Source organism: Bufo bufo, chromosome 1 (assembly GCF_905171765.1).
Source record: "Bufo bufo chromosome 1, aBufBuf1.1, whole genome shotgun sequence".
NCBI lineage: Eukaryota > Metazoa > Chordata > Amphibia > Anura > Bufonidae > Bufo > Bufo bufo.
In genome coordinates, this window is record NC_053389.1 from 79,127,136 (window position 1) to 79,154,095 (window position 26,960).

At 44.9% G+C, this 26,960-nt stretch overlaps 1 protein-coding gene across 1 annotated transcript; it reads left to right on the forward strand.

Moving 5' to 3' along the window:
* Positions 1–9,625: 9,625 nt before the first annotated feature.
* On the forward strand, positions 9,626–25,062 carry TEX12 (testis expressed 12). The gene is made up of 4 exons (XM_040426683.1): positions 9,626–9,686; positions 22,639–22,738; positions 22,815–22,866; positions 24,918–25,062. The coding sequence occupies exons 1-4, from the start codon at positions 9,627–9,629 to the stop codon at positions 25,060–25,062; spliced, it is 357 nt and encodes a 118-aa protein (XP_040282617.1). The 5' UTR covers position 9,626.
* Positions 25,063–26,960: the final 1,898 nt, after the last annotated feature.

Genomic DNA, 26,960 nt, shown 5'->3' on the forward strand with positions numbered 1-26,960 from the left:
GGTGTTTTATTTTTTTTTGCATGGTATCGAGTATCGCAATACTTTTTTATGGTATCGAAACCAAATCAAAATTTTGGTATCGAAACAACCCTACGGCCTGTATCGCGGGCGCGGCGCACAATGTGAAGTCACAGTGCACCCTCACGCTGTGCGCAGGCCTGCACAGACAGCCGAGCCGAGGACCAGGAGGCGGCGAGTACAGATCCTTCACCGCTTCCTGGTCCTCCGGTACTAATGAAGCACTTCCATAATGGAAGCGCTTCATTAGTACCGTGTTAAAGACGGCCCTGATTGCCGCAGCCCGGCAAACAATCTTCCAGGGTCCGGTCTTTGGCCGCAGTCCGGCGGTTGGGGACCACTGCTCTACAGGATACAAAAACGTGGTGTGCTGCGTTTTTGTATTCTTTTATTTCTATAGTATACCGTACGTCAAACAGAGGCATAAAACGTGATGTGAACCCACCCTAAAACATCCTGCATGCCTACTGAGTACATCCTGCGTACATCCTGTGTAACCCTGCATACACCCTGTGACATAAAGAAACAAAAGTATCCTGTAAAAAAACATATCCTGTGCATCAGTTATGCACATTTGGCATCCATTTGAGCCATTTCCATCTGAGATCCATTCTTTTAGCCTCAGATCAGACCCCCATCAGCCTCAGATCAGTCCCCCATCAGCCTCAGATCAGACATTAAAAATATATAAACTTACCTTGATTGCTTCCACTCTGCAGATCCAGGACTCACTGCCCCCTGCTCTTTTTCCAGCCCGCTGCACTGTTACCTGGCGTCGCACAGCATCAGGTCATAACGTACGCCTACGTGCACTGAACGCAATCAGTATAGTGCAGAGCCAGGACCCGAAGAAACCAGGGAGGGTGAATACAGCCGGCGCAGCGCTTTCCTCACTGTTCCCCATGCCTCATTCACGCTGATGACCGCGGTCTATAAAACGCACTGTGTCATGGTGTGGCAGCAGTGTCAGTAGTGTGGGGATCAAAACCCTGGGCAAATGACAAGGTGCATCAGAGCTCAGCTGTCAGCTCCGCCTGGCATGCAGGGAAGCCGGCATGATGGGATTGCCAAAGCTCTGTATAAGGCCGTATATGCAGGTGCCGGTGAATTTCTTGTCCTCTGCTGTTTCCTTGTGGTATTGCAGAAGACCCCTCTGGCTTGTGAAATTCTGTACTGGTATTGTGACTACGCTTTGGCTTCTGGCTATTTGGTATTGTATTGTTCTCCTGGTTCCTGACTTTTTAGCGTGTTGGATTTCTTATTTGCTTCTGGCGTTTTGGTACTTCCTTGTCTGTCTGGCTTTTGACCTTTTTTCCGCAAAACTACCCTCTGTCTGTTCCCTGTTTGTGTGTTGTCCGCAGATGTATTTCAGCGTGGGAACTACCGTCCAGTTGTGGGGTCACTGCCTAGGATGACCGTGCAAGTATGTAGGGATAGTGGTTCTGGGTACCCTAGGGCTGCACTATCCCTGTTTGTGTGAGGTGGTTGTTGCCTTATCCTGACAAACTGACATTTTCCCCTCAAGAAAGTGCGTCTTATAGTCCGAAAAATATGGTATGTGTACAGGTACGCAATATTCAGGCACCAGCGGTGTGCACTCCGTTCTGCGGACCCATTGACCTGAATGGGTCTGCGATCTGCAAGATATGGCAAAAGATAGGACATGTCTTATCTTTTGAGCAGCGGAGGCACAGATCGGAAACACTGAAGTGGGCTTATTGGCCCAGAATATTTTTAAAAAATGAACACAAATCAATAGCCTGTAGTCAGCGCACGTCCTGATAAATGAAGACAGAAGGACCTTCTATCTTCATTCAGCAGGACCTGCGCTGACGTCACTGCGCTCACCACGTGGTGAGCGTGATTACGTCAAAGGTCCTTTGGCAGGTCCTGAAAGAAGAAGAAGGAAGAAGATGCCAGGTGCGCGAACAACAGGATTAGGTGAGGTTTTTTTTTTTGGTTTTTTTAACCCCTAAAGCCACATTTTAGTAAGCATTCTGTATTAAGAATGCTATTATTTTCCCTTATAATGATGTTATAAGGGAAAATAATACAGTAAGGCCCCTTGCAGACGAGCGTGTCCGGATAGGGTCCGGATGCGTTGCGGGTGCATTGCGGCAAATCCGCGCGAGTAGGTACCCAATTGCAGTCAGTTTTGACTGCGATTGCGTTCCGTTGAGTTTTTATCGCGCGGGTGCAATGCGTTTTGCACGTGCGTGATAAAAAAAATGAATGTGGTACCCAGAGTCCCAGACCCGAACTTCTTCATTGAAGTTCAGGTTTGAGTTCAAGGTAGTGTAGATTGTATTATTTCCCCTTATAACATGGTTATAAGGGAAAATAATAGCATTCTGAATACAGAATGCATAGTAAAATAGGGCTGGAGGGGTTAAAAAAAATAAAATAAATTTAACTCCCCTTAATCCACTTGTTCGTGCAGCCGGCATCTCTTCTGTCTTCTTTGAGGAATAGGACCTTTGATGACGTCACTGTGCTCATCACATGATCTTTTACCATGGTGATGGCTCATGTGATGGACCATGTGATGAGTGTAGTGATGTCACCACAGGTCCTTTTCCTGTCGTCACAGCGGGGAGTGGGGGAAACCCCCCACTGTGCGGTATCAAAGGGATAACGGGTAGCTGCTAGGCCAGGACTCTGGGATCAGGGAGCAGGTCACCTCCTAATGCCTCCCTAATTCTGACCCTGACTCCTAACCGTATGAGCCAACCCAGATGGTAGGAGGGCTCATACTCTGGAACCTCGGGGCCCTACTAACCCTCAGGAAATCCCTGGACTAGGAGCAGGGAAAGACGACCTGTTCCTCCACAACACAGACGAACAGGAGTCTCCACCGGCCAAGCTGCAAGGAGAGGGGAACACATACAGCTATAGAGATGGCAGGTAAGCGAGACTAGTAACACTTACCTGCCACAGACACACTGACTGGAACCCGTGCAGAAGTGCTGGTGTCCACACCAACATAAAAAGGACACACCACAACCACACAGGAACTCAGGACACCCATAGCTGCAATAAACGTGAGACACCATAAAAACACCCATGACCACAAGGGTGGCCCTCACTGGACAGCTTGAATATGAAGAACAGGAGGATAGCTCTAGCATACACCATGGCTGGAGTACCCCTCCGCTTTAGGCATTCAGCAGAGACTAAATAGCCCAAGCAGCCACACCCACACAAACCCAATGTTCACAAAACACTAGGAAGGGAGTTAACTCTTCCAACACCAGACAGAGGAAGGAAGCCACTTAAAGGGGAACTGCACACAAAAGCAAACAAAACCACACATTGCCGCAGGCAACAACATGCACGGCAAACATGTCTTGGCAATCACCCAGAAGGCCGAGAAACTGCCACCGCATGCTCTCACTGCAACATGTTGCCGCGGGCAACCGCAAGAGTAGCAACAGTGTCACAGCACACACCATAGGCCGTGACACCTGTGCACAGCAAAGATGAAGACAGAAGAGTGGATTAAAGGTGAGTTAAATATTTTTTTTAACCCCTCCAGCCCTATTGTACTATACATTCTCTATTCGGAATGCTATTATTTTCCCTTATAACCATGTTATAAGGGAATATAATAATGATCGGGTCCCTATCCCGATCGTCTCCTAACAACCGAGCGTGAAAATCGCACCGCATCCGCACTTGCTTGCGGATGCTTGCGATTTTCACTCAGCCCCATTCACTTCTATGGGGCCTGCGTTGCGTGAAAAACGCACAATATAGAGCATGCTGCGATTTTCACGCAAAGCACAAGTGATACGTGAAAATCACCGCTCATGTGCACAGCCCCACAGAAATGAATGGGTCCGGATTCAGTGCGGGTGCAATCCGTTCACCTCACGCATTGCACCCGCGTGGAAAACTCACCCGTGTGAAAGTGGCCTAATAGTTTTTTAATATCACCAAAGGCTTTTGAAAACACAACACAGAGAAAGATATAAGTATATAATATAAGAGACATCAATTCGCTCAGTGTTCATTTTTAAACAAACATAATAAAGGTTATTTTTTACCTTTTCCAAAAAAAGAGAACAAATAATTTAGGCCTAAAACAGAATTGGTATAGCTACAGGCGTTGGGTCCATGCCTCCGCACCGCAAAAAGCAGGACATATCCTATGACCACACGATCGTGTGAATAAGCCCTTAAAGGAGGTTATCCCATGATTAATTTAAACATATAGTACATGACACCTCTTTCTAACAAAGCTAGGACCGGCCCTGTACCTCACATGGATCCAGCGATCTCCACATTCATTGCTCTGCTAGATTTATATCAAGCTGACAGCTCAAGGGGCGTGTCTTATCTGCTGCAGGTAAGGAGGCGTGTCTGTGCTCTGCCTATCACAGCTCAGAAGGCAATTGAAGGATGAAACTGAGCATGTGCGGCTTTCTCAGTGAGCAGGACAAAAAAATAAGAAAAAGAACAAAAATATACATTCTATTAAATAACTCAGTGGCTATACAAAATCTTTAAAGGGAACCTGTCACCTCAAAAACACATATAAAACGGCCAGCATTACCTCATAGTAGCCCCCAGTCTGTTATTAATCATGTGTTTGATCCGTTAGTCTGATGCTCCATAGAATCACAAAACGATATTTTAAGCGCCATCAGCGCTATCTTGCCGGTCAGCTTGAAGTCAAGGGGGCAGCGGCTTCCTTGCTTCAAGTTAAGGTAAGCAGGTAAGCACGCCCCCTAACCGTCCCCTCTTGTGTTAGATTGACAGCCGGCAGTGCGGCCGGGAGCGCATAGGTCTCGCACATGCGCGGTGCGCTCCTAGGTAAGGCGCAATCCTGTCTCCGGCTGCCGCTGTTTAGGGTGCATTCACACGACCCCATTTTGGCTCTGCATCCGTTAACGGGTGCAGACCCATTTATTTCAAAGGGGCCGCAAAAGATGCGGGTCCGCATCCGAGGATCCGTTCCGCGGCCCCGCAAAAAAGATAGAGCATGTCCTATTCTTCTGCGGACAAGAATAGGCATTTCTATCACAGGGCCGGCTACATTCATCCCTGTTTTGCTGATCCGCAATTTGTGGACCGCAAAACACATACGGTCGTGTGAATGTAGCCTTTGCCGGTTTCAGCAGCGCACTGCGTTTGCGCGAGACTTAATGCATTCCCGGCCGCACTGTCAATAATTATGCCACCATTTGCCAAATAATTCCCTCATTTAATGGTGACTTGTAAACTGACTGAAAACGGTGGTAAAGCTTTTTTTTTAATTAATATATTTATGTATTTTAGACAATTTTCACAGAATGCACTTCTTCTACAGACCATGGTATCGATGAGAGACGAGGTGATAAGGACGGAACCAGCAGAGCAGACCACCGCGGCCGGTAGGCGGAGAATTAATGATGCGTCACTAGCCGCGCAGCTCAGCGATTCAGGCGGTCACGTGGTGCAGGGGAACCCCCCCCCCCCTTCAGCTGCGCATGCGTGGTCGATGAGCTGCCGTTAGGTGGCGCGCGGTGGCCGGTTATACGGACTGCTCCTTCAGAGCGGCCATATCGCAGCTTCGGTAGGGGGCGCTACATACGGCTGGGGCCGCCGTACTGAGGCTCAGTTATAGCAGCGGGACTCCGTGGTGTAATGCTGCAGTAGGAAGGCCTGGCTGTCAGGTCCATGGCGTCTTGCAGAGCTCTAGTCGTCTAAATACGACCACGTGCACATTGAAGTGTATTAGGGAGGACTAATGAAGACGCATCAGTTATCATTCTGCAATACAAGGCATTGCAGCGCCCCCTACAGTAACTATGTGGTAGTGCACACGTGTCAGTAATAAAGGGGGGTTCTCCCTCTCAGGACCCCATTCTGTTAGAAGCCCTTCCGTGAAGGACGTGGCTACTCCGTGTATTAGTGAGGTCCAGACGCCTCCCGCTCCGTGTTTATATGGACATGGGGGACATTTATAAAGGCGGCTTTTTATATCAGCCTTAGTGGCCCCCCTCCGCACTGCCGTAGTATCCTGCAGTCCGTGCGCCGGTCTGAAGACCTAGGCCAGGCACCGGCCCATGAACGTGGGTGAACGCACCTAACATCCGCAGATCTCATCCTTCCACTAAAAAGGGTGAAATCCACAGCTAAGACCACAAACCCTGACATGCGGCAGACTTGGATATCCGCACGGCGGGTCAATTTCCACGTGGAAGAAATCTGCAAAGTGTACATGAGAGTACTGTGATCTCATACACCTAGCTGGTACGGTACTACGCGGTAAAACCGAGTGTATTCCGCAACATGTGCAGGTGGCCTAAGGGTGGCTACACACGGTGCAGATTACACCCGTTTTTTTTTTCCGGGATGGATTTCATGCGAAAAAAACCGCAGAGTAATACGGCACGAACAAAGTGGATGGGATTAGACAAATCTCATGTACGATTTGCTTTTATTCTTATGTGAGGACATTGACCTGCTGTGTGGATTTTAGAATTTATAGGGGCACGTTTATTAGGACTGACTTTTTCGATAAAGCCCTAAACTGGCGGGGGATCCGCCGAAGTTATGAGAAGGCGCCGGCCTCTCCATGAGTTCAGCGGATCCTCCCCCACTTCTTTATGTAAGACAGCTTACTTGTCTTACAGTTAGACCATTTTCTACATCTAAGGCTACATGCACACGACTATGTGTTTTGCGGTCCGGAAAAAAAAAAACGGAGGACATCCGTATGCCATCCGTTTTTTTGCGGATCCATTGTAACAATGCCAAAAACGGACAAGTATAGGACATGCTCTATTTTTTTTGCGGGGCTACGGAACGGACATACGGATGCGGATAGCACACAGTGTGCTGTCCGCATTTTTTGCGGACCCATTGAAATGAATGGGATCCTATCCGCAAAAAAAAACAACAGACATGGAAACAAAATACGTTTGTGTGCATGAGGCCTAAAACAGGAGTACAAAATGGTAAATGAGATGGGCCGGCCCGCCCCCTTCCCCCACCTTGCCCACTTTTTTAGACCTGGCGTGAGTGGGAGAGGTTGCAGATTGTTGCGCAAAGGACCTGAACCAGAAATACGCTTAACTTAGGCGTATTTCTGTTCAATAAATGACCACCATAGTGCGATTGGGCATCTTCTGTAGAGTGGTTTCCTCATAGACTTCAATGAGGTTGTTTACAGAAACAGAAAATCTGCACCAAAAAATAGTGCGGATTTATTTCAGATTTTCTGCACAAAAATCTGCACTGTGTGTAGGCCCCTAAAGGCTTTTTCAGACGAGCCTGTGCAGTCCGGAAATCACGCTCCATACGTGAGCGTGATCCTCCATTCTGGAAACTGCTCGTTTTGCAGGAGCGCAGGGCATTATACAGATTTATAATGCTGTGTGCCTCTGAGTGACCTTCCTTCTGCAGGATCATACTGAAATAAAGCTGTCAGTATAAGGGTACATTCACACCACCATATCAATGGGTCCATATCGCGGAACGGGTGCAGACCCATTCATTTCAATGGAGACGCAAAAGATGCAAAAATATAGAGCATGTCCTATTCTTGTCCTCAAGCACGGACAAGAATAGTCATTTTCTATATAGCGCCAGCCATGTGCGGTCTGCAAAATGCGGAACGCACACGGCAATATACGTGTTTTACAGATCCGCAATTTACGGACCACAAAACACTTACGGTCATGTGAATGTAGCCTAATTCTGTAGCACTATGGTCATGCAGAGACACACAGCATTATAAATGAGTATAAGGCCTCATGCACACGGCCGTGTTCCACAGCCGTGAGCGGTCCGTGGTATCCCGGCCTGGCATTCTGCTGACAGTAGGAGCGCACTGAGTCATTGGTTGCTATGACGCCGTGCGCTTCATGCTGCCGCTGCACTACAGTAATACACTCGTATGATCTATACCAGTGTATTACTGTAGTGCAGCGGCGGCATAAAGCGCTTGGCGTCATAGCAACCAATGACGCCGTGCGCTCCTGCTCAGCAGGATGCCAGGCCGGGATACCACGGACCGCTCACGGCTGTGGAACACAGCCGTGTGCATGAGGCCTAAGGCTACATGCACACGACCGTATGCGTTTTGCGGCCCGAAAATTGCGGATCCACAATATAGAATAGGACATGTTCTATCTTTTTTGCGGGGCTACGGAACGGATATGGGGAAGCAGACAGCACACGTTTTTTTGCCTACCCATTGAAATGAATGGGTCCGCAACCTATCCGGAAAAAAAACGGAACGGACATGGAAACAAAATACGTTCGTGTGCATGAGGCCTAAGGGCTCAATCACACAAACTTATTTTTTTTCCGTGTCCGTTCCGTTTTTTTGGCCGACCATATACGGAACCATTCATTTCAATGGGTTTGCAAAAAAAAAAATAGAAGTTTCTCCGTATGTCCGTTTCACCAAAAAAAATAGAACATGTCCTATTGTCTACATTATGGACAAGGATAGGACTGTTCTATTAGGGGGTCAGCTGTTCCGTTCCAGAGAATACGGAATGCACATGGATGTCATCCATGTTTTTTTGTGGACTGCAAAATATATATGTGCATGAGCCCTAATGCCGTGCGCTCCTGCAAGACGAGCAGAGTCCAGAACGGAGCATGATTTCCGGACTGCACACGCTCGTGTGAAACAGCCCATGAATGAGGGCCGTCTTGCAGAAATTCTGCTCACATTTTTGTGTGGATTTCTATGTGTCTGCACCAAATCCAGACCAAAAGCTGCTTGTGTTACTTGTGGTTTTTAGGCCACCTGCGCACATTGTAAAATACGCATGGTTTTTCTACGCGGATTCCCGTGCAAAAAAACCATAGCGTAATACAGTACCAACAAGGTGTATGAAATTGGACAAATCTCATGTACACTTTACTGTTTTTTTCCGTGCACAAATTGGCCTTCTGTACGGATTTCCAGATCCTCAGCATTTCAGTTTGCGGTTTTAGCAGCGGATTTCACCCTTTTCAATGGAAGGATGAGATCTGTGGAAAACCGAAATTAAAATTGCGGATTTTAGTGGGGGGTAAGCTGCAGAAATGCACATAAATCTACATGGACATTTGTGTGGATATTATGTGCGTTCACCCGCACCCGAGTGCAGGTGGCCTAATGGTGTGAAGTCCATGCGTCTTCATTCAGGAAATACGTGGTCGGTGATATAATGTGATATTCATTTTATAATTTCGGTTTTATTTGTATATATAAAAAGTGTGAAAATTGTCCAGAAATCTATGAGTAACAGTGCTTTCAAGAAACCATATGTATTTTGTGGCCCGCAAAATGTGGATCCACAAAAAATACGGATAATGTCCATGTAACATCCGTGTTGCAGACCCATTGTAACGCTGCTTGTTCTTGTACGCAGAATGGACAGGAATAGGACATGTTGTATCTTTTTTGCGGGGCCGAGGAATGACTATACGGATGCGGAAAACACATACTGTGCTGTCCGCATTTTTTGCAGACCCATTGAGAGGAATGGGTCCACATCCGGTCCACAACAATACAGTCATGTGAATAGGGCCTGAAAAGGTGACAAACAATAGAAGGGCAACTCATGCTTTATTCTTTTGACATCTGTTTTCTGTTTTACATGTAAGTACATATGGAGACAATGGCAAGCAGTACAGCCAAGTGTGAAAGCAAAGGTTTAAAAAGGAAGAAAGATAAAGAAGTGAGTATCTGTCTGCAAATAAACAACATTTTTAACCCCTTAATGACCAGGCCTGAAAAGGCCTTAAAGGTTATGTGTCATCAGAAAATGACCTACAGTATTGTTTAAATCATGTTTTTATGTTTAACATATTTTTAAGGGATTTTTGATAGTTATTTTAAATTTTCCAAGTCGCTATCTATATTAAAACAAAAACCATAAAATCCTGCAGTTTTCACACTGGACAGTAAGGGTCCATTCACACATCCATGTGTGTTTTGCGGATCCGCAAAACACGGACACTGGCAATGTGCGTTTCGCAATTTGCGGACCGCATATTGCCGGCACTTAATAGAAAAAGCCTAATCTTGTCCGCAATTGCAGACAAGAATAGGACATGTTCTATTTTTTTCGGGAACGGAATTGCGGACCCGTAAGTGCGGATCTGCAATTCCAGATCCGGGCAGCACATAGTGCAGCCCCATAGAAATGAATGGGTCCGCAATTCCGTTCCGCAAAATGCAGAACAAAATTGCGGACGTGTGAATGGAGCCTAAGCCTAATAATAGGCGCCACTTTTTGGTTTGTACAGATCACTTTACAGCAGTTATCTCATTTTAATCCTGCCTGTAATGATATCACCTCTGTGTATAGATAAGACAGGATCCATCATTCACATTAGGTGATCTTCAGAGCTTGTCTATTCTTTCCTTGTACAATGACCACTGCACAGGGCACAGAGCATGCCTAGAAAACTCTATCATAGAAGTCAATGAGGTCCCCTCCTGGCCATTGTGTCTATGGACCATGGGGTTAAGAACAGCTCAGGCAAGATGGCCGCCCCCACAATCATGTTCAGGAAACAGAATAAATAAGGCTCCATTCACACGTCCGCAACATGTTTTGCGGATCTACGGTGCCGCAGATCTGCATGTGCGTTCGGCAATTCCGGATCCGGGCACCACATCGTGCTGCCCCATAGAAATGAATGAGTCCGCAATTCCTTTCCTCAAAAGGCGGAACAAAATTGCGGACGTGTGAATGGACCCTAAATCTGAATCAGAAAATAAAAACAGATTAGAAAAAAGAATGTCTGTTACTCTCTGGTTTTAACTGTCAGAAAACATTTTTGGTGACACATTCATCTGGGTTGAAATGTATTGGTGGCAAACTACAGGAAGGCTGATTATAAAAATTAATTTTAAAAACTTAAACTCCCTTTCCCATCCCAGCACTAGCTGCAGCTGGATATATTGTCTGGCTGCAGCCAGTCACTGACCTCAGTAGTCTCATGCCATACACTGCTGAGCAGTGATGGTCAGTTTGCAGTGTTCGCCTGCGAACACATGCGGGCTGCCATCTTGACTCACAAGTCCGGCGATGCACAGGTAAGCCCTTACCTGTGCCTGTGCCGCGAGCCGGTCTGAAATCAAATGCGATCAGCAGGAGCAGGCAGTTCCGAGAACAGCCGCCGGGGGCCTTCATCGGGCTGTTCTCGGAACTGCCTGCTCCAGCTGACCGCATTTGATTTCAGACTGGCTCGCGGCACAGGCACAGATTAGGGCTTACCTGTGCATCGCCGGACTTGTGAGTCAAGATGGCAGCCCGCATGTGTACGCAGGCGAACACTGCGAACTGGCCATCACTGCTGCTGAGGCCAGTAGTAGTTTGCAGCCAAAACAATATGTCACAGCTGCAGCCGGCTAAGAGGAAGGAGCGGTGGCACTGGATTGGAGGGGAGAAGGCTGGTTTGCGAGGTGTTTTTAATATTTTATCAGTCTTCCTGCCGTTTGCCCCCAATAAGTTTCAGCTCGGACAACCCTTTTACTGACCTGATCCTTTTTTGCAATTTAGCGCATGTGGTAGTTTAACAGCCCTAAGGCTAGATGCAGATGAGCATGCTCCGTTAGTGATCGACAGGCCCGGGGCTATAATAAGGCAGACCAAGCGGCCGCCTTAGGGCGCTGAGAAGGCGCGGGGGCGGAAAAATGAACTTTTTTTTTTCATTAATCACTTGCATGCCGCCGACCTCCCGCGGCTGTTCTCCTCTGTGTGGTGGTCCTCATATCTTCTCTCTGGGCTCCCGAGTCCTGACAAGTTGTTTGAGGACCTTTCCCACTCTGCCAATCAGTGGCTGAAGCTGTGTCACGTGTCAGGGCAGTGATTTCCCGCTGAGCCAATCACTGGTATGACACAGCTGCAGCCACTGATTGGCTGAGTGGGAAAGGTCCTCAAAGTCTTGTCGGGAGCACAGAGAGAAGATACCAGGACCACACAGAGAAGGGGAGCTGCTCCAGACGGGAACAGGCCCAGGTGAGGAGCATAATGTTTAATTTTACACAACATTATTAGAGGGGGAAATGTGACATGGGGGGGGGGGGGATGTGCCATGAAGGGGGTTGAAATGTGACATGGAGGGGGAGAAATGTGACACAAAGGGGATGATGTAAAAAGCAGGGGGTGATGTGACATGGAGGGGGAGAAATGTCACATTTCTCCCCCTCCATGTCACATCACCCCCCTATGTCACATTTCTCCCCCCTCCATGTCACATTTCTCATCCCCCTCCATGTCACATTTCTCATCCCCCTCCATGTCACATTTCTCATCCCCCTCCATGTCACATTTCTCATCCCCCTCCATGTCACATTTCTCATCCCCCTCCATGTCACATTTCTCATCCCCCTCCATGTCACATTTCTCATCCCCCTCCATGTCACATTTCTCATCCCCCTCCAGGTCACATTTCTCATCCCCCTCCAGGTCACATTTCTCATCCCCCTCCATGTCACATTTATCATCCCCATCCATGTCACATTTATCATCCCCCTCCATGTCACATTTATCATCCCCCTCCATGTCACATTTATCATCCCCCTCCATGTCACATCACGCCCTCCTTTTTCTATCACCCCCACCGAGTTGTGTGGGGGGGGCGCCAAAATGTAGCTTCGCTTGTGTGTGCAAAAATCCTTGCACCGACCCTGGTGATCGACATTTCCTGGCCTGAACACTGCTCCTGTGAAGTGAACTCTCAACATTATAATGATCAGCATTATGTGATACCAGTTCAGTAGATCTGTGGCAAGACTGGATTTCACAGCACTGTAAAACATTATAATGTTGTGAGTTCACTTCACTGGAGCAGCGTTCAGGCCAGGAAATATCTCACTCACGGAGAGTGTTTCCTGGAATGAACACGCTCGTCTGAAACTAGCCTAACTTTTTCATATGTTTGGGTACCAAAATACTTCTTGCAGTGTTTTTCTCTGGACACATAGGGCTTTATATTAATATGGAGTTGTGTTTTTTTTCTATTTTGAATAAACTATAGAAATTAACTAATATATATATATATATATAACAAAAAGGGCAGCACTCCAAAAAGTAAAAAATGAAAAAATCTTTATTTACCCATATGGGACAAGCGACGTTTCGGCTCAGTATGTGAGCCTTTCCTAAGGCTCACATACTGAGCCGAAACGTCGCTTGTCCCATATGGGTAAATAAAGATTTTTTCATTTTTTACTTTTTGGAGTGCTGCCCTTTTTGTTATTTTTATCTATCTGGATTGGCTTATATCCACACTGGGCCAGCTGCACCCGCCTTTATTTCATTGACGGTGCTGCCACTGAACTTTTTGTTTTTCTATATATATATATTCTTTGAAGCGTAATTGTTTCAGTACAATTTTATATGTGGTCTTAGGCCTCATGCACACGACCGTTGTGTGCATCCGTGGCCGTTGTGCCGTTTTCCGTTTTTTTTCGCGGACCCATTGACTTTCAATGGGTCCGTGGAAAAATCGGAAAATGCACCGTTTTGCAGCCGCATCCGTGATCCGTGTTTCCTGTCCGTCAAAAAAATATGACCTGTCCTATTTTTTGGACGGACAACGGTTCACGGATCCATTCAAGTCAATGGGTCCGTGAAAGAACACGGATGCACACAAGATTGGCATCCGCGTCCTTGATCCGTGGCCGTAGGTTACTTTCATACAGACGGATCCGAAGATCCGTCTGTATGAAAGCTTTTTCAGAGCTGAGTTTTCACTTCGTGAAAACTCAAATCCGACAGTATATTCTAACACAGAGGCGTTCCCATAGTGATGGGGACGCCTCTAGTTAGAATATACTGAGAACTGTGTACATGACTGCTGCCTGGCAGCACCCGATCTCTTACAGGGGGCTGTGATCCGCACAATTAACCCCTCAGATGCTGCACCTGAAGGGGTTAATTGTGCATATCATAGCCCCCTATAAGAGATCAGGGGCTGCCAGGCAGCAGGGGGCAGACCCCCCTCCCTCCCCAGTTTTAATTTCATTGGTGGCCAGTGCGGCCCCCCCCGCCCCCCCTCCCTCCCTCTATTGTATTATTTTCATTGGTGGCACAGTGTGCGGCTCCCCCCGGCCCCCCCCTCCCTCCCTCTATTGTATTATCATTGGTGGCCAGTGTGCGCCCCCCCCAGCCCCCCCTCAATTGTATTAATATCATTGGTGGCCAGTGTGCGGCCTCCCCTCTCCCCCCCCCCCCCCGATCATTGATGGCAGCGGAGAGTTAGAAGCATCATACTTACCTGCTGCGCTGTCTGTGACCGGCCGGGAGCTCCTCCTACTGGTAAGTGACAGATCATTAAGCAATGCGCCGCACAGACCTGTCACTTACCAGTAGGAGGAGCTCCCAGCCGGTCACAGACAGCGCAGCAGGTAAGTATGATGCTTCTAACTCTCCGCTGCCACCAATGATTGAGGGGGGGGGGGGGGGGAGGCCGCACACTGGCCACCAATGATATTAATACAATAGAGGGGGGGCCGGGGGGGGCGCACACTGGCCACCAATGATAATACAATAGAGGGAGGGAGGGGGGCGGGGGGGGGGCCGCACTGGCCACCAATGAAATTAAAACTGGGGAGGGAGGGGGGTCTGCCCCCTGCTGCCTGGCAGCCCCTGATCTCTTATAGGGGGCTATGATATGCACAATTAACCCCTTCAGGTGCAGCACCTGAGGGGTTAATTGTGCGGATCACAGCCCCCTGTAAGAGATCGGGTGCTGGCAGGCAGCAGGGGGCAGTCATGTACACAGTTCTCAGTATATTCTAACTAGAAGCGTCCCCATCACCATGGGAACGCCTCTGTGTTAGAATATACTGGCGGATCTGAGTTTCACGATGTAACTCAAATCCGATGGTATATTCTAACATAGAGGCGTTCCCATGGTGATGGGGACTCGTCAAGTTAAAATATACCATCGGATTGGAGAAAACTCCTATCCTATGGTATATTAACTCCTGACTTTACATTGAAAGTCAATGGGGGACGGATCCGTTTGAAATTGCACCATATTGTGTCAACGTCAAACGGATCCGTCCCCATTGGCTTGCATTGTAATTCAGGACGGATCCGTTTGGCTCCGCACGGCCAGGCGGACACCAAAACGACTTTTTTTTCATGTCCGTGGATCCTCCAAAAATCAAGGAAGACCCACGGACGAAAAAACGGTCACGGATCACGGACCAACGGAACCCCGTTTTGCGGACCGTGAAAAAATACGGTCGTGTGCATGAGGCCTTAGGGACAGGGATGTTAAACATTTTTGTAAGGGCTCATGCACATGAACTTATTTTCTTTTTGTGTCCGTTATGTTTTTTTTTTTGCGGACGGTATGCGGAACCATTTATTTCAATGGGTCTGCAAAAAAAAACGGAAGTTACACCGTGTGCATTCTGTTTCAGTATGTCCGTAAAAAAAATAGAACATGTCCTATTATTGTCCGCATAATGGACATGGATAGTACTGTTCTATTAGGGGCCAGCTGTTCTGTTCCGCCAAATACGGAATGCACACCAACGTCATCCGTATTTTTTACGGACCGCAAAATACATACGGTCGTGTGCATGAGCCCTAATACACTTTATTAGGAAAAAGATGTTTCTTTGCATTAGAAAAGGTGTAAAGAATCTTCTTAGCAAAGCTGTAACTGAGTGTTGCTAAGGAGAGTCTGTCTTCAGTGTTCTGTTGAGCACTGAAGATGCCTGTGTGTAACATACAGAGGCTTCCACCCTCTTGTCACTACCCCAGTCCTGGACTATGTACCTGTGCACTAAGGCCTCATGCACACGGCCGTTGTTTTGGTCCGAACCCGAGCCGCAGTTTTGGCGGCTTGGATGTGGACCCATTCACTTCAATGGGGCCGCAAAAGATGCGGACAGCACTCCGTGTGCTGTCCGCATCCGTTGCTCCGTTCCGTGGTCCGCAAAAAAATAAAATAACCTGTCCTATTCTTGTCCGCGCTTTGCGGACAAGAATAGGCAGTTATATTAAAGACTGTCCGTGCAGTTCCGAAAATTGTGGAACGCACACGGACGCCATCCGTGTTTTGAAGATCTGCGATTTGCGGACCTCAAAACACACAACGGTCGTGTGCATGTAGCCTAACTGTCAATCACCCTGCCTACATGACTTGTTACACATAGGTGTCTTCAGCGCTCAGTAGAACACTGAAGACAGACTCTCCGTAGTAACACGCAAGACTCTTTACACCATTTTTGGTTGCAAATAAACATATTTTCCTAATAAAGTATAGTACAAAATTTGAATAGCAAAAGAAAAGGGGCACACTCAGATGGACGCACTTGAATGGAAAATGATATACAATTTATTAAAACCTAAAAACATAATCCCTAAAAATGGACATACATAAAATACAGGCCCTATAAAAAATATTAATGAGTTGGATGGAGTGGCTAACTGCTGATTGCGGTTAGTACGGTGCTACAAACTCAAATTGAGGACACCCTGCCTCAATCAATGGAGTAAGTGAAAGATTGTAGTATAAGTGAGCACTCACTCTATGGCATTAATTGTATATGTTTAATAATAATATCCTCCAATAATTCATAAAATAAAATGGTACATATAAAATACAATCTCACATAAATTGCAATGTATCATAAAATACCTAAAAATTGGTCGGCCGACCATAAATATGCAAAAGACCACAATATAGGTAAATAGCAATAATAACAATAGATAGCAATAACAATAGATGACAATAGCAGCAGTCAATAATAGCAGCAGTGGATGTCTCAATAGTGTCGTGCAATATTAACCTCAGTGTCTGAGGGTGACAAGAATAAGTGCTAAATAAACAACTAATATGGTATAGGAATTAGTTCTGAGGCCAGAACTTGGTGCAAGTGTCTTTGTGTCCATAAAAAATAAAAAAATAAAAAATATAGTGGATTACGGTAAACACTTCAAAATAAGAAAAAATTGTGACACCTGGTAGTTCACTGCACGTTGATGAATGCTGAAGTGTTTGTATCTCTTTCTATAGCTATTGGCAATTGCCGTATAGGTTGGATCATCCCGGTCAATGCGTCATCCACATTAAATTGTTTGCATATATCCCTATGCAGATAGTCTATATCTTGCTGTTTTAAAGTGAGCTTATGTAGAGAGTCTATGGCGTCAGCCAAACAATTGCCTGTGTATAGCGGATGGCCTTAAATGGTTTGGGAAAGAAAGCTCTTACCTCCTGTTGAGCTTGTTTCAAGATCTTATACCTGACTGAGTCCAGGTGGTGAGCTGGGGACGCCACTACGTCCTCACAGTTCGTGTTGTCCGATGATCTCACCCAATCTCGCGATGTTGCGAACAGGACTTTCGTCCGGTGAGCGCAATCACTTGGATGTTAAGTCGATTCAATTATCAAATATTTCCATTGTTCGGATCATACGAATTTCCAGTCTAGCATGGCCATGCAAAGCTTGTTTCTGCGGAGGTTTTCTCAGAGTGTCCGATATACCAGACGCGTTTCGGGATGATTCCACATCCCTTCCTCAGTGGTCATATCCGGCACTCCCAACCTCCTCCTTTATAAATGTTTTTGAAGTCCTCCACAAGCTGCGGTAATGTAATCCAGGATTGGATTATAATCAGCAATTTTCGCCACAATGCGGTTTTAATGCGGTTTTATTGCGATTTTTTTCGCTGAGGATTGGGTGAGATCATCGGACAACACGAACTGTGAGGACGTAGTGGCGTCCCCAGCTCACCACCTGGACTCAGTCAGGTATAAGGTCTTGAAACAAGCTCAACAGGAGGTAAGAGCTTTCTTTCCCAAACCATTTAAGGCCATCCGCTATACACAGGCAATTGTTTGGCTGACGCCATAGACTCTCTACATAAGCTCACTTTAAAACAGCAAGATATAGACTATCTGCATAGGGATATATGCAAACAATTTAATGTGGATGACGCATTGACCGGGATGATCCAACCTATACGGCAATTGCCAATAGCTATAGAAAGAGATACAAACACTTCAGCATTCATCAATGTGCAGTGAACTACCAGGTGTCACAATTTTTTCTTATTTTGAAATGTTTAATTCACTATATTTGTTATTTTTTATGGACACAAAGACACTTGCACCAAGTTCTGGCCTCAGAACTAATTCCTATACCATATTAGTTGTTTATTTAGCACTTATTCTTGTCACCCTCAGACACTGAGGTTAATATTGCACGACACTATTGAGACATCCACTGCTGCTATTATTGACTGCTGCTATTGTCATCTATTGTTATTGCTATCTATTGTTATTATTGCTATTTACCTATATTGTGGTCTTTTGCATATTTATGGTCGGCCGACCAAATTTTAGGTATTTTATGATACATTGCAATTTATGTGAGATTGTATTTTATATGTACCATTTTATTTTATTAATTATTGGAGGATATTATTATTAAACATATACAATTAATGCCATAGAGTGAGTGCTCACTTATACTACAATCTTTCTTTCACCTATAAAAAATATGCCTATATATGCATAAATATCATGAGTCCCGTGTGCCAATCCAAGGGTGGTACCTACAGCACCTATGTCAGCTGCATATAATGAAGTACAGCCCATGCTGAAGAATGGGAGAGATAGTACCTATATCACCTATGCCGGCTGAAAATGTAACACGTGCACCAGTGGCCACTGAGGAAGAGGTACAGCACCTCGAAACACGTTTGGCGTAAGGAGTGAGCGTTCCACTAACTAATCCAGCAGAGACAATACCTGCAACAAGAAAATAAGAGAAAAGAAAATCGGCATTGTCTGGATCCGGTGTAAGCAGTCGGCTATCTGTGACGTCAACTCAGCTTTACCCGGTCTCCCAAGCAACCAGGTCACGTGGGACGCCACGCTGAGGTCTAGCACACCACGTGGGACGCCGCTGGTGTGCAGCCGCCTGGAATCAGTGCTGCAAAGCTGCAATGAAGACGGGTAAGACCCAGTTCCTGGGGAGTACCCATTCCTCTATTGTGAACTTACCAGGTGACTTTTGGAAGTGATGCTGAGTTATTAACTGTGAAAGTTGCCGTATATATGAATCGGACCGCAATTGGGAACGACCAGAAGCTATTGTGATTGGCATCAAGCGCTATACAGCCATTAACATTGCAACACTTGCACATTAAGTGATATACAGCTGGTTTAGGTGCCTATTGCACCATCTCCTTATTTATTGCGGTACACTGGTGCACGTGTTACATTTTCAGCCGGCATAGGTCAGTGTTTCCCAACCAGTGTGCCTCCAGCTGTTGCAAAACTACACCTCCCAGCATGCCCGCACAGCCAAAGGCTGTCCGGGCATGCTGGGAGTTGTAGTTTTGCAACAGCTGGAGGCACACTGGTTGGGAAACACTGGCATAGGTGATATAGGTGCTATCTCTCCCATTCATCAGCACGGTCTGTACTTCATTATATGCAGCTGACATAGGTGCTGTAGGTACCACCCTTGGATTGGCACACGGGACTCATGATATTTATGCATATATAGGCATATTTTTTATAGGGCCTGTATTTTATGTATTTCCATTTTTAGGGATTTTGTTTTTAGGTTTTAATAAATTGTATATCATTTTCCATTCAAGTGCGCCCATCTGAGTGTGCCCCTTTTCTTTTGCTATTCACGTTTTCACTTTGGGCCCTAAGGGTGGGCCATTTAGGTGAGCACCTTTTCCATTTACGGTGAGAGGTTGAGCCGCTGAGTCTTCAATTGTTTAACATCCCTGTCTCGACACAATATTAAAAATAAATTGAAAGGACAGTAACACATTATTTTACTTTCTATTGTTTAATCCAAATAAAATCTCTAAAAGAACATATGAATGAAGAGCTCTATGTGTCCAGAGAAAAACACTGCAACAATTATTTTGGTAGCCTAAACATATAAAAAATGTAGGCTAGTTTCAGACAAGAGTGTTCATTCTGGGAAACACACTCCAAAAACTGAAGCAACACTTACACTTCAAATTTACTTATTGACACCAAAATAAATGACAGAAGTGGGTTCCCTAATTGATGACGGGTGTTTCAGTATATAATATATAAGCATCACCAAAAAAAAGTCTGCACTTAGGAAAAAAGTGAAGACTAAAAATCCATTTTTATTGACACCAAAAATGTTTTAAACAGTAGTGTGAGCGGTGCCTGGACATGTGACCAAAGCCACGTATGGGCCGCTGCTCATGTGATCCTGACGGCGTGAGGGGTGCCTAGACATGTGACTTGCGTGACATGCCCAGATGCTGCCCACATGATCTTAACTAGTGTCCAGGGGTAACATAATTATGTGCCATGCGAGTGAGGGATATGGGCTGACATTGGTTACATCACTAGCCTTGCATTGTGGATGGACCGGGAGGGGGAACCGACTTGTCACCTTTAGGTCAAAAATTGAGTTGTGATTGGTGAGGTGTGTGTTTGATTGCCAGAATCTAGTAGTCATGGAACATCCCCTGACAAAGCATTTTGCGAGATGTGTCAGAGCTGGTCGGACATCTTCGGTGGCTGGATTTATTTCTTCAATTGATTAGAAGTATTTGACTATCTTTTGGCCCCTTGTAATATACTATTAGTTATTTTGTGACTATTGGCATTACCTGAGGAAACTTTACATAACTGTTTGTTGTACTGTTCTAAGTCACTGCAGGTCTGAATGCCATTTCTATGTTTGACCACCAGATGTCCCCCTAGTTCCTTGTCTTGTCCTTTATGTGGATCTTAACTGATGCATAGTATATATTTTTAAAAGATTTTATGGTGACAATTAGGGATGAGCGAATCGACTTCGGATGAAACATTCGAAGTCAATTCGCCTAAAACTTCATTTCAATACTGTACGGGGCGAGCGCTCCGTACAGTATTAGAATGTATTGGTTTTGATGAGCCGAAGTTATTACTTCACGAGTCTTCGCATAATAACTTCAGAAATTGATTTATACTGTAGAAAACCATTTCCCGAACTCGGATTCGGTTCCAAGATTTCATCCGAAGTCGATTTGCTCATCCCTAGTGACAATAAAGCTTGGGTTTCAAGTTTTACCTTGGTTCTAAGTGCAGATTTTCTTTTGTTGGTCAATTGGACTGATAGGACGTAATATATAATACAAGTGATCCCTCATGATACAATGGCCTCAGGATATAATATTTTCAACTTACAATGGTCTTTCCTGAGTCATTGTAAGTTGAAATTAGACTCACCATACAATGCCTCAGACTCAAATCCAGCCAATCAACATGGCCTTTTCCCTCGTAAAACACCTGCATTGCTACAGTACAATGAGGAACTACATGTTCTGTACTGCCCTCTGTCTGCACCAGGATGAACTGCTCCTTCAGACACCAGGAGAGGACCGCTCCATTTTATTTTTCTGGTGTACTGAAGAAGCCCCTGTCCTCATCATAGATGGCGATTTACAGCTTCCAGTATCTATTTCTGACTGTTATATGTAAGGACTTACTTTATCTGTCTTAGTTATCTGCTTATTTCTCTTAAAGGGAACCTGTCATCAACTTTATGCTGACCTCACTGAGGGCCGCCGTGTGTCATTCATGAGATAAAAGTAAGTGGTTGCTGAGATCCAGCATCATAATAATTACAGCCCAGGCCTTAAAGAGTCAAATCTACTTAAAGAGTCATGATTATTCATATTCTCCTGCTCTCTCACCCATCTGCTGATGATTGGCAGTTCTCTGCTAGAGAGAAAGGGAGAAAACTCGGTAGAAGACTGTCAGTCATCAGCAGGTGGGCAGGAGAGCAGGAAGTCATGAATAACCAGGACTCTTCTCAGGTGGCCGGGACTCTTTTCCAGGCCCAGTCTGCAATGATTGTGATGTTGGTGCTCGACAACCACTTACTTATAAATGACAGACCACTGAAATCAACTCACCTGTCTGTACTTTATGCTGCTGTTAGTATGGGCAGCACAAAGTTGATGACAGGTTCCCTTTAAATCTTAATTTTCCCTTATTTTAGGTTGACATTTTGGGACTCTGGAATCAAAGCCCAGTTTTCCATAGAGTTATGGGCTCAAGCTACAATTTTTCAGCGTACAATGCTCATCCAGGAACTTAATATTGTAACTTGAGGGACAACTGTGTATATATATATATATATATATATATATATATAGTCTCACTGGAGCGGGATGTCTATGGTAGTGGTCTGAGTTGGCACTGTATTTTTTTTTACCTTTATACGTTTTATTTTCCACTTGTGTGTTTATGTTTTTGATACAAGTAATATTCCCCTAATAAGGTCACAAAAGACCTCTGAGAGACATTTTGTAATTTTTATAATTTTGCACTTTCCCACTAACACTGGGAACACCCTCTGAGGCAATATGCAGCAGCAGATCCTGCTGTGCCCAGAGCGCATAAGGTGTGCTTGCCAGGTTTTCCCATTAACAACAATTATCAAAGACTGGCATAAAATACCGGTCTTTGATAAATAACCCCCACTATATCAGCAAAAATGCTACAAAAAATGCAGATGAAATCATGTGACATTTTAAGGCCCCAAAAACTGTATGTGAAGGAGCCCTAATTGTGCGTTTAATTACAAATGAATGGTTATATATATTACCGCACCTGCTGAAATAAGTGACTGTGTATTTGACTTACAAACAGAATGTAGATCCTGAGACTCTTCAGTGTTTGTCGTCTACAGACCGGCCTTCCATTCTGTCCGACAGCCCTCAGGTCGAAGACATTGACACCATGATGAAAGGTTTGTGATTTATCAATGCATTTCATGCTTCTTTAATTTCTGCATTTGTAAAAACGGATTGTATTTCTGTTTACAGATTTGAGCAATGAAGTAAACCTTCTGTTTTCTAACTATGCAAAGACACTGAGGTAAGTGCTCCTCCAGTCATATACCCCATGGTGAAAACTTAAATTGGAGCCAACAACCCCTTGTGTCCTAACTGGTGCCCCCTGAACTTAAAAATCCCACTCACCTGTCCGCGGTCCCGCTTCTCCATTCATGGCCTTTTCAGGTACCCCCAGTACAAGAAAGAGGCTTGGTCCTGTGACTGCTGCTGCTATTCACAGACCTCAGCGGTCACAGAGGCTTCAACAGTACATTACTGCTGTGTGAATTTAAAAATGGGGAAAAGTCAAATCTGTCCTTTAGACGTTTTCTCTTTTGATGATCTACTCCTAATTTACGCTTCCAAAACTGCATCAGGAAGCCTGAACGTACTCTTAGGTGCCACAGTTACTAGTGAATCTGGCATCTAATTAGAAAGAGGTGGCTCGATCACTACATCAGTATCCGCATGACATGATCACGGTTTGCTGATGGGTTTTCATGGCATTAGGGTCCTTATTGGAGGCAGAAAGTCTGCAATCTTTATAACCTCATAGGGTAATATTTTCATAGACAGGCATGATACACATACAGAAGTTATATGGAGTATTAAACCAGCAGTCAGATGATTGCATGGCTTAAAAAGGTGTAAAAAAAAGGCTGCAGCGGTGCCTCTCAGAGCGCTCTGCACCTTTGGTTTACGTCGACTCTGCTCATGCAGCACGCGGAGTACAGATCCTTTATACCAGGGATGCTCAACCTGCGGCCCTCCAGCTGTTGTAAAACTACAACTCCCACGATGCCCTTCTGTAGGATAATAGCTGTAGGCTGTCAGGGAATGATGGGAGTTGTAGTTTTGCAACAGAGCAGAGCAGATGAAAGCCAAAAGGTTCAGAGCACTTTGAGAAGCACCTCTGCGCCTACAGTACTTTGAATGAAGGTTTAGGTACCCTTTAAAAAAATTAAATAAAAACAAAAAATCCCATTTTCACCATAGAAAAGTTTACTCTCGTTTGGTCACTTTGCCTTCCAAAAAATTTAATAGAAAGTGATTAAAAATGGTACCAATAAAAACAACAGCTCCGCTACAAAAAAAAAACAAAACACACAGCTCAGACGATGGGAGGATAAAATGGTATGGCTCTCAGAATATAGGGCAACACAAAAACAAATGATTTATTTTAAAAAATGTATTGTGCAATAGTAGTTCAGCATAAAATGATATAAATTTGGTATTATATCGGAATAATAGAACTGACCTACAGAATAAAGTTAACATTATTTATATCACTTAGTGAATGCCATAAAAACATCCCCCAAAGAAAAATTGTGGAATTGCTGCTTTTTTCCACCTCCCCCCAAGTAAAACTAAAAAGATGTTTTCATTACATTATATAAACCACAAAATGGTTGTATGTTAAAAAAAAATACAAATTGTCCTGCAAAAAAAAAAAAAAAACACGAACGTAATTCACACGACCTTATGAATTTTGCGGTCAGAATTTTTTTTGCAGACCCAATGTAACAATGCCTATTCTTGTCCGCAAAAAAAGATAAGAATAGGACATGTTCTATCTTTTTTGTGGGATTGCGGAACAGCCGCATTTTTTGTGGCTCTCATTAAAATGTATGGGTCCGCATTCAGTCTGTAAAAAATGCAGATTTGATGCGGACCAAAAATAGGATGCACTGCCATTTCCCCTCAACTTTTTTGGGGAAAAGTGCGTCTTATAGGGCGAAAAATGCAGTAACTGGGATTTTTTTATTTTTTATAAAACTTTATTTAACTCTCATTATTACCACCAGGCAGTCTAGTAGGCCATGTCTCCTGTACGGTGTAATAGGCATTTACAGAATCAGACCTGGGGACCTTCATTACACCATTGGCATCTGCAGTCCTATTTGGAGGGGGACTATGGGTGACAGAAGCCGATGCATGCCTACATTCATGCCTTGTTCTCCTTTTAGCATCAGTCAACAGATAACCGAGACTCTCTCCTCACAGGGCTGAGCTCATTGTTAACCATACCGCCACTGTGCATTAAATGTCTACGATGCTTCCACTGAATTAAAATGTTACTTTTCCTTTATTCAGTGAACGTTCCGCTTTGGATTCACTACACGTACAGAAGTTTGATGAAATTCTTACAGAAGCCAGGTCACTGGAAAGTCAGATAAGACAGAAGAAGGAAGACCTTAGGAGCTACCTCACCATGATTGCAAAGACTTTACAAAGATAAAGGAACTGATAATCATATTTATTTTGCTGTAAATTATACATGTAATAGAAGGTGTTTACAAAAGTTATCAAATTAGGATTTTTTTTTTTAGGCTGTGTAAAAGTGAAGCTTCAATATAATAGTGCCCCAGGTGCTAGAATCTGGGGGGCGTCCAACCTTTTACTATATTCCATACCCCATTCTTTGTATTTGGGTTTGTACGCCAGTCGCTGGGCTTATTGGGGGAAAGAACCTGGGGAGCTATAAAAGCACGTGCTGAGAGATCCATGAGTTATATTGTGCAAATAAATACTTTACTTTAAAATGCCGTCTTATGCTCGTATTTGTGAAAGTGGCCTGGTGCAGAACAGGTCTAAGCCTTTCTATATCAAATAGTAAATGGTCATACCATAAGTCATAATGGCATCCATGTAACACATATGTCATCAGTTTGTCAATAGCATTTATGACGTATCTGTAAACATGCTGTTATAGCCTATCAGTGGTAGATGCCACCATGTATTAACCCCCACCAACCCAGCGGGATCTGTGACGAGAACTATACTTACCTACTCCCTGTCAGTCCATTCAGGCTCCTTTGCACTTGAACTTTCTTCACTAGACCTCCAATCCCGGCATGTAAAGTTCCTGCATGGACGGGGTCATGTGCACCGCCGCAGCCAGGGATTGGCCCAGGTAGTGACATGTCCCCAAGAGACATGTAACTACTTGACCACATGTCACCAGTGAGGCCAGTCGTTGGCTGCAGCAGCACACCTGACTAAGTCCGTGAAGACTGACCAGAAGCCATGGAGCCTTAACAGAGCGGTGGGGAGCAGGTAAGTATAACTTTACAGGTCCTGCTGAGGGAAGGGGGCATTTTATCTGCTTTTTACTAATTTACCAAAAAGTAGGGATTAAATGAAAAGTAATGTGGCTGCAGAATCTGACCATACGGGGTGTGTAAACTGTTACTATGAAGACAGATAGGCCTGCATATGAGCTGTACAGTCGTGGCCAAAAGTTTTGAGAATGAGACAAATATTCGTTTTCACAAAGTTTGCTGCTAAACTGCTTTTAGATCTTTGTTTCAGTTGTTTCTGTGATGTAATGAAATATAATTACACGCACTTCATACGTTTCAAAGGCTTTTATCGACAATTACATGACATTTATGCAAAGAGTCAGTATTTGCAGTGTTGGCCCTTCTTTTTCAGGACCTCTGCAATTCGACTGGGCATGCTCTCAATCAACTTCTGGGCCAATTCCTGACTGATAGAAACCCATTCTTTCATAATCACTTCTTGGAGTTTGTCAGAATTAGTGGGTTTTTGTTTGTCCACCCGCCTCTTGAGGATTGACCACAAGTTCTCAATGGGATTAAGATCTGGGGAGTTTCCAGGCCATGGACCCAAAATGTCAACGTTTTGGTCCCCGAGCCACTTAGTTATCACTTTTGCCTTATGGCACGGTGCTCCATCGTGCTGGAAAATGCATTGTTCTTCACCAAACTGTTGTTGGATTGTTGGAAGAAGTTGCTGTTGGAGGGTGTTTTGGTACCATTCTTTATTCATGGCTGTGTTTTTGGGCAAAATTGTGAGTGAGCCCACTCCCTTGGATGAGAAGCAACCCCACACATGAATGGTCTCAGGATGCTTTACTGTTGGCATGACACAGGACTGATGGTAGCGCTCACCTTTTCTTCTCCGGACAAGCCTTTTTCCAGATGCCCCATACAATCGGAAAGAGGCTTCATCGGAGAATATGACTTTGCCCCAGTCCTCAGCAGTCCATTCACCATACTTTCTGCAGAAGATCAATCTGTCCCTGATGTTTTTTTTTTTTAGAGAAGTGGCTTCTTTGCTGCCCTTCTTGACACCAGGCCATCTTCCAAAAGTCTTCACCTCACTGTGCGTGCA

Coding starts and splice junctions, on each gene's coding strand:
- TEX12 (XM_040426683.1), top strand. CDS start 9,627: ATGGCAAGCAGTACAGCCAAGTGTGAAAGCAAAGGTTTAAAAAGGAAG. Junction 9,687..22,638: donor AAAGGAAGAAAGATAAAGAA/GTGAGTATCTGT, acceptor ACTTACAAACAG/AATGTAGATCCTGAGACTCT. Junction 22,867..24,917: donor AACTATGCAAAGACACTGAG/GTAAGTGCTCCT, acceptor TCCTTTATTCAG/TGAACGTTCCGCTTTGGATT.